This window comes from Setaria italica, chromosome VIII (assembly GCF_000263155.2).
Source record: "Setaria italica strain Yugu1 chromosome VIII, Setaria_italica_v2.0, whole genome shotgun sequence".
In the NCBI taxonomy this organism is placed as follows: Eukaryota; Viridiplantae; Streptophyta; class Magnoliopsida; order Poales; family Poaceae; genus Setaria; species Setaria italica.
The window spans coordinates 13051898-13065456 of record NC_028457.1 but is presented as its reverse complement, the minus strand read 5'-3'; the positions used below and the strand labels follow the sequence as shown (position 1 = coordinate 13065456).

General features: G+C 41.9%; 1 protein-coding gene across 1 annotated transcript; it reads left to right on the top strand.

The window, feature by feature from the left end:
* The first annotated feature begins 12401 nt into the window (after positions 1 to 12401).
* LOC101767683 lies at positions 12402 to 13043 on the top strand. The gene has a single exon (XM_004979061.3). It carries the CDS (start codon positions 12603 to 12605, stop codon positions 12864 to 12866), a length of 264 nt encoding a protein of 87 aa, XP_004979118.1. The 5' UTR covers positions 12402 to 12602; the 3' UTR covers positions 12867 to 13043.
* Positions 13044 to 13559: the final 516 nt, after the last annotated feature.

The following is a 13559-nucleotide window of genomic DNA, read 5'->3' as shown; positions in this document are numbered from 1 at the left end:
GGTTGGAAACACCAACCGGGATAAAAGACCCCCTTTTATCCCGGTTGGTGTTTCCAACCGGAATAAAAGGGTTCGAGGATTTAATCATCTTCCAGTCACCTTCCAGTCACCTCGTTGGGGACCCTTTTATCCGGTTTGAAACACCACCGGGATAAATGGGGGTCTTTTATCACGGTTGGTATTACAAACCGGGATAAAAGGCTCTTGACCCTTTTATCCCGGTTGGTGTTACCAACCGGGATTAAAGGGGGGTCTTTTATCCCGGTTGGTGTTTCAAACCGGGATAAAAGGCCTCTCAGAGTCTTTTTTTCCCACTAGCCTTTGCAACCGGGATAAAAGGTCCCGGTTGGTGAGCCCCCCACCAGTGACCGAGTTTTAGTCCCGGTTGGTGAACCTTTTGTCTCGGACCAACTTTAAACCGGGATAAAAGGGGCCGCATGGAAAGCCAATTCTCTACTAGTGGTGGCTATGCGCTGCCACCTCCAGCACTCAAACCTTGTTCATCCTAATATTTGCACAAATGCTTTGATTAGCATTCGAACCTGCAACCTCATGATACCCTCTAATATAAAATTTATCTCCATCCAAATTTGTATAAAAAGTTATGCATTTTTAGAGTAAAACGGTAATTTTGCTTGTAAAACTATTTGTCGTGACTGTTTTAAGGCTAGCTAGAGCCGATTTCGTGAATAGAACCGACTGTGTCGTAATGATTTTTTATAATCGATTGAAGTGTAATTCTTGTCATGCCAGGGCATGAGCGGATAGAACTGACTTTTATCTTTTCGTTTGGCTCATTTAGAATGAAGTCATCCTATTTAATATATTATTCTACTAATAGAAGTGAAACTTGTAATACAAGCATATTGGTTAAACTCCACTATCCAGGATCATCCATACATACATCATATGGTGCATGCAACGAAACACAACGACGCGCGTGCAGTCTTCCTTTCCAGGTGGAATCCTGCTGACTCGCTTCTGCTGGGCTACTTACCTGCTTCTTCAAGTCCTCGGTCAGCAGTGTAATTAGCGACGCATGTTGCATGAAAGGGGATGGGAACTTTCTTTGGAAAGAGGAAGACGAAAATGACTGCATCAATTTCCAATATTTGCTCGATCAACCATGAAGTAACTTTTGTGCTTTAGCTATAGCCATATCGTGGGCTACAGAGAACATTCCCAAGCCAAGTTCTGTCCGCTCCACGCACCCCATAGTCAGAACAAATTTCTCTAAGGTCCCGTTTGGGTCCCTTCATTTTGAAGGAATTGGAATCTATTTAATGGAGTAGGCTAATTTATGTTGGAACGTGGCATTCCACAACTTTCCAAAGTTTAGATATAAGCCTATCTTAAATTCATAGGGTGGGAGATGGAAATTGATTCTATAGATTATGGTTATTAGAATGGAATTCAATTCTTATAGCACGCTCTTAGACTCGCTTCTCTATAGTAGAAGTACAGCATATAAGTATCTCTCCCATATCACCAACTATAATATACAACTATATTCCACATACAATTATATTAACTTAATTAATTTGTGTCTAAATTATGATTATTAGGATGGAATTCAATTCCAATGATCCAAACGGGGCCTAAATAATTTTAACCCATTTCAAGGCGATAAACTAAACAAAGCAGTGGAACAAATTATATGTGCCGCAGGTTAACGACCAAACCCACTAGTCAGTGACTCTGATCTTTTTCACTTGACAGCGCGGTTTTCGTCTCTTCTCCGATCACAGCACACAAGAAATCTCCTCACTTCTCTCTATCGATAGTGAAATCGCTTCCAAAGCACGTGTTGGTTTGACTGGTCACTGACGAGCTTACCTGCCGGGAAGTGAAGCAGAGCCTTGGCGGCCAAGGAGAGGGGACGTCAGCATTACCACCAGCCTTCTCAGCGAATTCTGAGGAGACAAGTCAACAGATTCTTCATGTGACGAAGCTTCTTCAGGCCTCCTTCACGCATAACAAAAGCACCCACGCAGCTCTACCGGCGATCCCTATAAATACCACGAGCACTCATAGCCGAAGCACAACAAGATCATCGACTAGACAAAAATTTGATTGGAGTTTCTACTTTCAAACGCCATCACCCGAAGCCGATAGAAGTTTAGGTGTTTGACAAAGAGCTAGATCATGGTGCTGGGCTTGGGAGGATGCTTTGGCGGTGTAGCCGTCGTCGCGGAGTCGCCAGCAGCTGGGAAGCAGTCAGGAGGAGTAGAAGGTAGTCCAGAGGCGAAGCGGCAGCAGCGGGTGGTAGCAGAGGAGAAGAAGAAGATGGGAGGTGAGCCGGGCGATGTTGCAGCAGCAGGGAGGAAAGAGAGGAAGAAGAGGGATCATCAGAAGGCTCCCCCCATCGTGATGCATCACTTCCCCTTCCACTCACGCCCCGGCTTGCTCTGAATTCGTTGGTTATTCATTCATTTTAAGGAGAACTAGCAGTGGTCCAGTTGTACTCCTGATTATAGTCTCCTCATGCCTTCGGTCGAAGTCTAATTCTTTTGTTCTTGCTCATTCTGTCACCCGGGGTGACATATTTAAAAATAAAAAGTTAATTCCGGATACAGTGAGGGGAGCATCAGCTCCCTTTCCATTCTCGCCCCAGCTGGTGTAATGCCTTTTGTTGGAAAATATTGGTTGGAGATATTTTATTGTTAATTTATTTATTTTCTCCTAGGAGATTATCTAAACTAGTAGACTATAAAACTCTTAGGCAACTTTTAAAAAAATCATAAATAGAATAATAACCTTGGCTATATGAGAAAAATCTTCAAACTGTTAAAGCCCTAGTAACAGGCTTCGAAAGAGAATGTCTTATCTATATTTATGGTGACTTATATTTTTCTGCTCACCATACAAGTCATCTTTTCTGTCTATTGGATCGACGAGTCCAATCAAACGACAAAGCTAATCCAGTAATTAGCAAATGAAGCAAATGATTTATCCTTGACAAAAGAGAGTATTTGACCTTTCTATTTAGAAAATGAAGAAATAATACCCAAGATTCGAAATTTCTTCCTATATCTATACCTATGCAAATTATACCTTGAGAAGTGCTCCGGTGGTCCTTCCCAAAAAATTAGCACGAATTTTAAAGCAGCCACGTCATTCATTGTGTTTAATTCCCGCCTGGGTCCTGTTTGGACCCGGTCCTACCCGTGCCCTAATTCTGCCCAAGCCCTGTCCAGTCCAAATGCCCAGGCCAGCACAATCACGCGTCAGCTCTCCCCCTCGCCGTTTTCCTCATCATCGCTACTCATCTAGACGCCGCAGCTCAGGGAAGTCCTTTCACCGCGCAATCCGCCGCCGAGCCGCTATCCTCTCACCGGCCATCCGTCGCCGCGCAACAGCTACGCCGAACTGCAACCCTTTCACGGCGCATCCACCACCGGGCAACAGGTCCGCCGCTCAACAGGCGGCGGCAAAGCGCTGGGACGATCCATTATCGACGTCCAACCCGCCTCATGGACGTCCAACCCGCAAATCCATCCTCCATGGAGAGCAGTTCGCCAGTTCCCCCACATCTGTGATTGATTCCTATTTGGTGTATGTATCAGTTAATCTACTATGTAGATTGTCATCACCACTGTGCCACCTTCATTTAATCTGAGTACTTGTTCCCTTTCAGTTTGATGGCAGTGCAACCACCTCTGAATCTGATACCCCGGTAGCTAGCGACGAGGACGATGAACTGAATTATAGCACTGCGAATTCAAAGCAAGAACAGTGGAAAAAAAAAAGAGGATTCAGGAAAGAGTGTGGCAGCATCAACAAAACCGAAGAAAAACAAGTAACTCCAGTCAAATACAAGTCTCCACTTGTCTCTGTCAAGGCAGGAAAAAGAAGCGCACATACACCTAATGAGCACGCTAGTTCAAACAAAAAAGATTCGTTGTATTCTTTTATGATTTTGCGTCACTAACATGCCACGATGATCATAAACTTACTGTGTATCAAATCTGATGGGGTTTCCAATGAATTCGGTACAGCTAAAGAATCTGATGGCAATCAAGAGCTAAAGAATCAGATGGAGTGTAATTCGCAAGACGAATCTATTAAGCCTAATTAGTCCATGATTTGACAATGTGGTGCTACAGTAACCATTTGCTAATAATGGATTAATTAGGCTTAATAGATTCATCTCGTGAATTAGCAAAGGGTTCTGCAATTAGTTTTATAATTAGCTCATGTTCCAAACATCTAATGTGACACTGTTAAAGTATAACACCTCGTATCAAACACCTTCTAAATATCATACGGCATCAACTGATCCAATCACTGGCCGTCTTGATGACTGGCTCAGTAATATGGCACAATGGGTTCTGCTCGGTGCAGCAACTAGTTAGGTACATACCAAAAATAAACAACGAATAGAAATCAAAGGCATTATCATTCTTAAATATCTTCAGTGCAAGGTACAATTACATCCATGGAGCCGCTGCCGTGGAGCAGCTTCGCCCTGATGTGCTGCCGCTTTCGCACCGGTCAGGGGATGAGGGATCACGGAGAGGTGGCCGCCGTCGCCGAAATTGGATCGGGGATGCTGCTGGTCGCCGCCGCCGTCGCCGACAAAATCGAAAGCCGCTCCGCTCGGCGAGCTGATGGCAGATGGAGAGAGGGAGGAGCCGCCTTCGTTGCCGATTAAATCGGATCGGGGGCGACGACCGCGGAAGCCGCCGCCGCCGCCCGACCAGCTGCGCTCCGGCACCTCCGCGCGAGGGAAGAAATGACGAGACGAGACGGAAAAAATCCGATGAGGAAAACGAGGAGGGGGAGGGCTCACACGTGTATCTGCTGGCCTGGTCATTTGGACTGGACAGCGCTAGGGCAGAATTAGGGCACGGGTAGAGCCGGGTCCAAACAGGACCCAGGCGGAAATTAAACACATTTAATGACGTGGCTGCTTTAATATTCGTGCTAATTTTTTTGGGAAGGACCACCGGAGCAGTTTTGTGGTGTTTGTATATCGCTAAAATTTAATCCTATCATATCGGATATTTATATCTTAATTAGGAGTATTAAACATGAACTAATTATAAAACTAATTGCAGAACCTCTAGGCTAGTTCGCGAGATGAATCTATTAAGCCTAATTAATCCATCATTAGCAAATGGTTACTATAGCACCACATTATCAAATCATGGATTGATTAGGCTTAATGGATTCGTCTCACGAATTAGACTCCATTTGCGTAATTAATTTTGTAATTAGATTATATTTAATACTCATAATTAGTATCTAAACATCCGATGTAATATGACTAAACTTTAACCCTCCCAGAACAAACACCCCTTAGTGTATCGATGACTTGGAGACTTGGGTTGAACACTTGTGCAGGTGCACACGGTTTTTCCTGACCCCAAAAGTTATTATCAACGTAGTCAATGTTTTGCTACTTAATTAAGTGACAAAAAATATTTTTCTACAATTTCAAATATTCTGCTTTGAAATAAAAAAGAATAGTACCTACTTTTTAGTCCCACATAGTTACAATATGATGGTGTTTTCGAATTTTTTTCTACAGAAGGATTACAGTATCAAGCATAATAAACACCAAATTAGTTTATGAAACATTAAACATTATCATAAATTATATTATTGGCATACAACGTCCACGTCATATCCGCGCGAATGGATCTATTCAAGGCTAGTACAGAAAACTAACATAATTCAGAAGCATCATGAACTGAAAATCAGAAGCAAAAACGACGAACTTGCCGCAGAATGGCAGAGAAAAAGACTATCCAAACATGTTATTTTGAGCAAAAACATAATTTTCAGAGATTCAGTTCAAAAGAAAACCATACATATTCCAAACCAGACCAAAGACAGATAGGAATGGTGCAAATGAGCCGGGTGATATTACAGCAGTCCGGGACGAGACTGAAAGGGAAATTGATGCATCACTAGGGGCGGAGCCGGAGTTCTCTTCTCCTTTACTACCATGGACCGATCAACCGCCATCTTCGGCTCTCCTGCTTCAGCACCAGCTGCTACCTGATCTCCGGCAGGCTGCTGCTGCTTCTGTTCTTCTCCTCCTGCTACTAACTGCCGTGCAGGAGCCAGCTTCTTTCCCTCCGTTGCCGCAGGAGCAGCTCCAAAGCATCTGCACAGTCCCAGAACCATCTGAGGTGCTTTTCTTATGACGATCTACTCTTGGGTTGGGGTTACAGGTTGTGGGGCTGACCCTTGTTCAGGTCCTTTAGGATTTGTGAATTGTCACTAATTCAGGAGCGTATTTATAAGGAGTTGGTAGCATTTCTTTGTGTTCAAGGGTGAAGTTGGGAAGAGAGAAGAATCCTCCTTCACCACCAAGTACCAACTCCAATTATTGGCTAGTCAAGCTGACACGTCAGCTGCTGCAATTTTTCAATCAGTAGTAGAAGATTGGGCCATGGAGGTGCGAGGAACTTGGTTGTGAAGGAAGGTGATAACGATGGCTCGATAGAAAAGAAAAAAGAGCTCCAAAATGTTATCCGTTGAAATTATCGGACTGACACCACAGAGACAGCTCGGACTATGGTAATTATACATGCCAGCATCTTATCGATTATCGCTAACGGCTTGAATGGACGATACGGATGAATTGTTGTGCAGCAGCGATGATGAGTGACTCAACATCTCTAATCCTACTATGAAAAAAGACATGGCTTTAAGAGCGTGCATGTCCGGGTGTCACTTTCCAATATCTATATACATAAACCGGTGAACTTCTCAGGCCGAGAACGAACCACGTCGCCCGCAAAACCTCGACTGACTGATCGCATCGGATTATCCAATAGGTCAGGCAATTTTGTAAAAAAACCTCTCCTACTTTGTCGGAATTAACTCGGAGTCCAACCCACCTCTCAGACATATTTTCAAAACCCCTTGGACTTTATAGAAATCAACCCGTAGTCCAGCCACCTCTTAGGCAATTTTCTAAAAACCCCCTCAAGCTTTTATAGAAATGCCATTTATCTAAAAAACCCTCAAAACTTCTTTGGGCCAAGAACGTCGCCCGCAAAACCTCGACCATCGAATCACGCGTGAATGGCTCAGAGTATCCAAGGAATTTTGTAAAAAAAACCCCGTACATTGTCGGAATTAACTTGGAGTCCAACCCACCTCTCAGGCAATGTTTCAAAAAAACCCTTGGACTTTATAGAAGGCAACCAGCAGTCCAGCCACCTCTTAGGCAAATTTTTTGAAAACACCCTCGAGCTTTATAGAAATGCCATTTATCTGAAAAAACCTCAAACTATACCAAAATCAACATGCAATCCATTACATCGGTTATTGGTTGCCTCTACAATTCAAACACTAAAACACGTTCAAATCAAAAGGTGTTGAATACGAAAGTTATTCAAAATTTAAAAATGACAACATTTTCGTACACCAAATTTTCAAATCCAAAGAGCTTTTATGTAGATATAAGGTCAAATATTGGAAAAAATTCAGATTAAATAGCTCCTCAAAAAACCGACCATTGCACTCCTTCCCTTTTTTATTAAAGTCTTCAATCAAATAATATAATTTATCCTTAGTTAATTCTAAAAAATGTAAAACAGTTGCCAATACCCAATGAATGATAAGTAGTTTAGAAGCTCGGTTCCTTTCAAATTTGAATTTTATACAAACATGCACATGTTCTCCTCCTTCCGATCATTATAAAAGCTGTCAAAAACTTTCCAACCTGTACTTTTGTTTTCATCCAATAGCATGAATTGCATATATATGCAATGGTCAAATTTCCTATACGTGAAATGTTCATCGCTGCTTCGAATACCTCCTCCTCATTCAATTCAACATATGTAGAGAAACGTTCATATCTCTGCTGCCAATGAATCAAAAGATAAACTTAAGGATCCAAAACATCAACAGGGATTTCTTCTACAATTGTTTTATCGATGTTGCAAGGATTACAGAGAATAGCAAAACTCTTGTCAAGTCTTGGCTACCTCTTGTATTCTCTACAGTTGGAAACTGAATTTCTTCACAAAACTACCAACCTGCAACTACAGTCTCCATGGCTCCATCGTCACTTTCTCGATCCACTTAATTCTCATCTCCACGTCAATTGTGTAATCATCTCCACCTCCATACATGGGCTATGCTAATACTACTCGCAAGTCATCCACTGGACTAGCCCAAGCTGGCGTACCAACGCCGCGCCTCAGTTTCTAGCGACTTGCCTGAAAACTATTTCCTCTAACAGGACAGTGCACCAATACCAATATATTAAATTCAACACTAAAAACACAATGAAAATATACCCCATAGTGAACCCACAATTAAAAACTGGCTCCTCTCAAACATTGGCGCGGCAAGGCCGCGCCGTGGTTTCTAGTTGCAAAATATTTCATTCATGCAAAACCAATTGACATGCTTGGAACGAGGATGTTTTTGGCTAACTTTGATTATCTATCTAATTTATGTCGACCTGTATTTTTATGGCAACGAGTCCAATCAAGGAGCTTGCTATGAAACCAGTAGAACAATTGATTTGTGCCGAGAAAAACATGTGAAGTTTTTATTTTCCTTTTGAAACTGAAGAAATCAAAATACTAGCCTAATCCTATGCTACAAATCTAATGAGCAAAAGCTATCATAGGGATGGCTTTAGATCAAATACACTTGGAATGAAATTCAGATAGCACTATTTACCATATTTTAATTCCAATTCGAACAAAAATTATCATATACAAATACAAAACTAATAGTTTGAATTCGAATTCGCATTTGGATACTTACTCGATTTGGAACATAGTGTCATAATAACGAGTATTAATTTGCTTTATCAATTGTTTTATAGTTGATAAAAAACATATTACAAGTAGTAGGGTGTAAATTATGATTATAGTACATAATAGGTAGCTTGTTGAAAATAACATATTTATTAATAAATATTTAAATAATTAATATATCAAAATAAATATAAAAATAAATATTTTCATATATATTCTTTAAAAATAAAAAGAAGTACATTAATTACATCAATACATATAAATATCATTTATTCATTAAATAAATAATATAATGTATTTAAAGTTAATATGATTAGCTAACATTAAAATGGATTAAACGTTATGACTGTATATCACTTATAATCTATTATTCATTTTTAGTACATATATTTTTTAATAGTTCAATGGTGTACAACATTATTTTTTCATAATACTAAAATAAACATTATTTGTAATTAGTAATTAGTCATAGAAATAATTTTTAGATAGTTTCGTTGGGTATTTTAAACTTCATGGATACAGATAGTGTCGAATACTCCATATTTTTATTGAATACAAATCTGAATACTGAAAATCGAATCTAGATACATCCATTTGACATCAATATTAAAAACAAATATGAATACGGGTATCCATATTAATGTTTTTTAATGCATAGGAATACGGCTAATTCGGATGGATGAAAGAAAGGGTTTATGATACATCCATATCCATCCCTAGCTATAGACAAGGAGGGAGCTGAAAGGGATGGCGCTAGTAGTAAACCTTGGGGAGCTGAAAGTAATCATATAGAAAACTTTTATCTAATGCTACATATATATACTACACTAACTACTGCGTACCAGAACACAAGGAGGGAGCTGAAAGGGATGGTGCTAGTAGTAAACCACGGGGAGCTCAAAGATTGAATTACCACTAACAGCACTTGGTTACAAATATAATCATACATCATAACATCACGAAATGAATCAATCTGGGCCTCGTAGCTAGTTCCTTCACAATAAACTTGTAAGAAAAATGGCCCTCTAGGCCATGATTGTGATTTTTGTGATTGAATGACAATATTATCATTGAATATAATATGTGTATCAAGAATTAGCACTTGTAGAGTTTCATAGGTTCCATGCATGCATCATAAAGAGAGATACCGAAGCCGGAACAAAGAGAGGAATGAATTGGACTTGTTCCATGAAAATAATTATTTTCGGGTTGATCAAATGGCTTGGATTTTTATAAAATCATGTATAATACTTCACATGCTTTCCATAGAGTCCAAGATCATCAAAATCGGACTCTGAAGTAGAAAGTTATGCCCAAAATAAGATGTGCTGAAAAATGGGCACGTGAAGTTCTGATGGTATTATCGGATTAAGCAGAGGAACATCCGGTGCTTACACTCAACGGATGATTTGATGAAGATACAAGGACATGCACCAGATCATCCAATACTACCATCGGAGTTTGCATATTTACTTTGTCAAAATCTCCAGAGAATTTGACAAATGGGTGAGGAGGGCACCAGAAGGTCCGATGCTTGAAAATTTGTATGCGTCACTTTTAGGTCATCCATCTGATGCTAAAAGTTTGTCAAAATTTCTGCATTTTTTTAGAATCTCGTTTAGAATTTCATAAGCTTTCCAATAAGCTTTCCAACAAGTACAAGATCATTAAAAATAGAGTTTGGAGTAAAAAGTTATGAATAAAATACGAAGAGCAGCGACGTGGTGACCAGACGGTCCGACTGTACCATCCGACTTTTAACATTCATGCGGTGCCTAAAATGATCGAATAGTCTGGATTTTTTAAGAATCGTGTGTAGAATTTTATAAGTTTGTCAAAATAGAAGTTCAGAGTTATGGTCAAAATACGGAGGGGTATACGGTAGCACCACTTATTCCGATGCTAAAAAATACATACCATTGGAACATCCACTTATTTCGATGATACACTTTAACTAGCAGTTGGGGCAATAGCTCTTTGATGCCTTGGGTTATTTATACCCCCTCCACTTGTCCATTTGATGTAGTAGATATGGCGTCAAGGTGACCGGAAGAGAGGGAGTGGTAAGCCTTGGTGGCAAACTTCTCATCCGGCTTGGCACAAACCTTTGTGGCTAGTCTAAGACCTTGACCGGGAGAGACTTGGTGACCGGAAGTATATCTTGGTGGAGCTCCAACATGGACTAGGGTGGCATTTGCCTACCGATACCATTTTCGCATTTCATACTTGCAACTTAGATGCTTTACTTTCTAAAGTAGTATCCAGGTTGCAAAACTTGTTTTGAGTGGGAAGAATCACTAGATCAATCATAGATTGCACATCTAGATTGCATGATCTAATTTATATTTTGATTTTAAAGCAAATAGTGGAATCTGATTTTAAATTTGCCTAATTCATCCTCTCCCCCTATCAGGTTAGGGGAACCAGTTCGTTACAAAACTACTAACATGAACAAAGCATTCCCTACAAGTGAGTAAAAGAAAAGCTCTAACAAAAGCCCCTTGTACATCTTCCTAGCAAGACTAAAAAGCCGGCCGAGATCACAATTCACAGCAGTCCAGGGCGAGAATGGAAGGGGAAGTGATGCACCACAATGGGAGCTCCCTTCTTCTCCTTCTTCTTCCCCTCCAACTTTGCAACAATCCAGACCTCGTCTCCTGTCTTCCGCTCGCCAACAGCTTGGCCCGCCGGCGCTCCCTGGTCTTTGGCCGCTTCCTGCTTCGCCGCCGGTTCTCCGTCTCCGCCGCATTCTGGAGGTGGTGGTGAGGCCGTCTTCGTTGTTGCTGCTGGTGGACGAGCACCGAAGAGGCTGCCGAGTCCGAGGTGAGCCATCTCGTTGCTGGGGATTCGCCGCCGCAGCCTGGTGGAGTTGGTAACTTGGTTTTGCTTGTTGTGTGAAGAGTTTCTCTCATTCAGGGTAGTTTTTATAGTTGAGTTTGCTGGCATTTCATCCTGCTAAAGTATGGTGGACTTGAAGTTCCCGAGATCGATCGACGGAGACCACCATAGACGCACGCGGCGCGCATGCGTGCTTCCGGGTGGAATCCTAATGCTGACTTGCCGCTGCCCCTGCTATGGTTGTGGCACTATAACTAATAACCCAGTCAAAACTGACGCGTGAGCTACGGCAGAAAGGTCAGCAGTCGGCAGTAAGGAATAATGTTGCATGCAAGTGATGAGGAACTTTCTTTGGAAAAAAAAAAAGAGACGACAATGAGTCCGTCGAGATGTAATGCAACATTTGCTATCTATAGCATATTATGATGAAGTATCCGTGCGGGCGTTCAAATTGTGTCTACAAATTATTATTAATTCCATAAAAATAATCAGTCAGATAGAACACTTAGCCGAGGCAGTGCTGCTAAACATGTGTGAAAAAAAAGACTCAAATTAAGTATGTATACGTGGCACGGTGGCAGGTTAGCGAAGCCACTAGTACATCCGTGGTCGCTTTCACCTGACAGCGCCGTTTTCGTCTCTTCTCTGGCTCACAAGAAAGTTCCTCTTTCGTGGTCACATGTCAATTTGACTGGACGCCAGGGAGCTCACGTACCAAGTCAAGTGGAGCACAACCTTGGCAACCAAGGCAGCTCAGGCCGTCAGCATTAGCAGACTTCTTGTACGAAGCTTCGAGCAAGCCACCTTCGATTCCCTTCCTCAGCAGAAAAACACAGCTCAAGAAACCAACCGCTATAAATTCAATGCATCTAGTGCCACTCAGAGACACAGGACTACAAGTACAAGATCCTTGGAGCGACAAGTAGCAGACCAGAGTACTCCAAACTCCAAACGCACCATCAGGAGCTTGCCCAACTGATCGATCCAGGAAAAGTTTTGTGTTGGCGTTGAAAACAAGGTCATTCGGCCATGGTGCTGGGCTTGGGAGGGTGCTGCGGCAGCGTCGCCGTCGCCGCGGTGTCGCCTGCCGCCGGGAAGCAATCATCACGGGGAGGAGATGCTCCGGTGGCCAAGCAGCAGCGGGTGGTCGGAGAGGAGAAGGTGAAGATGGGAGGTGAGCCGGGCGAGGTCGCAGCAGAAGGGAAGGAGGGGAGGAAGAAGAGGGAGCATCAGAAGGCTCCCCCGATCGTGATGCACCAGTTCCCCTTCCACTCACGTCCCGGATTGCTCTGAGTTTCATCCATTATCCGTTCTTCTTCCGTTGGGGCTTTTTCTTTCTTTTTTTTTTCCTTTAATTTTGATCAGAGCTAGTAGTACTTTGTAGTGTGGACGCCAGAGTGAGGTGTAATTCTTTAGTTTTTGATGCTGTGATCTGTACATTTATATCTATACATTTTTATTTTCCGAACACTGTGTAGAATATCAAGACTACAAGAGATACGTGCAGATTCACAGATGAGTATCAACTGCAGGAACAGAGTACGAAACAGAGGACTAGGATATCTCGAGTCGAAAGCGAGTTGAATTGTTTTCAGCTCAGTGAATAACTCGGTATTTCAGTGAACTGCGGGTACAATACGTAACTTGAGATTCTAACGAGTAAACCAGATTCGATCAAGTGAGTACATGTATTTCAACTGGTCTCTCAAAGAAGTATGCATTTAAGCTGAAAGAACTGCTCTGCTTCTTTTTAAGTAACCGGCATCAACCATTTCTGATACTACTATTTAGTATCAGTGCACTGGATTTCATCTCACAAGATTATGACGTCATAATTGAACTTTTCCAGCGTGGTACCTCAGTTTGAAAACCGGATTTTTAAGGGCCGAGCATGTCACCAGGCGTTCCAGTTCAGGGGCAGAGCAATTTGAGGAACCAGATGCTTCCTTGTACTGCCGGTAGCTGCTGCCTACCCGTCCTGCAATC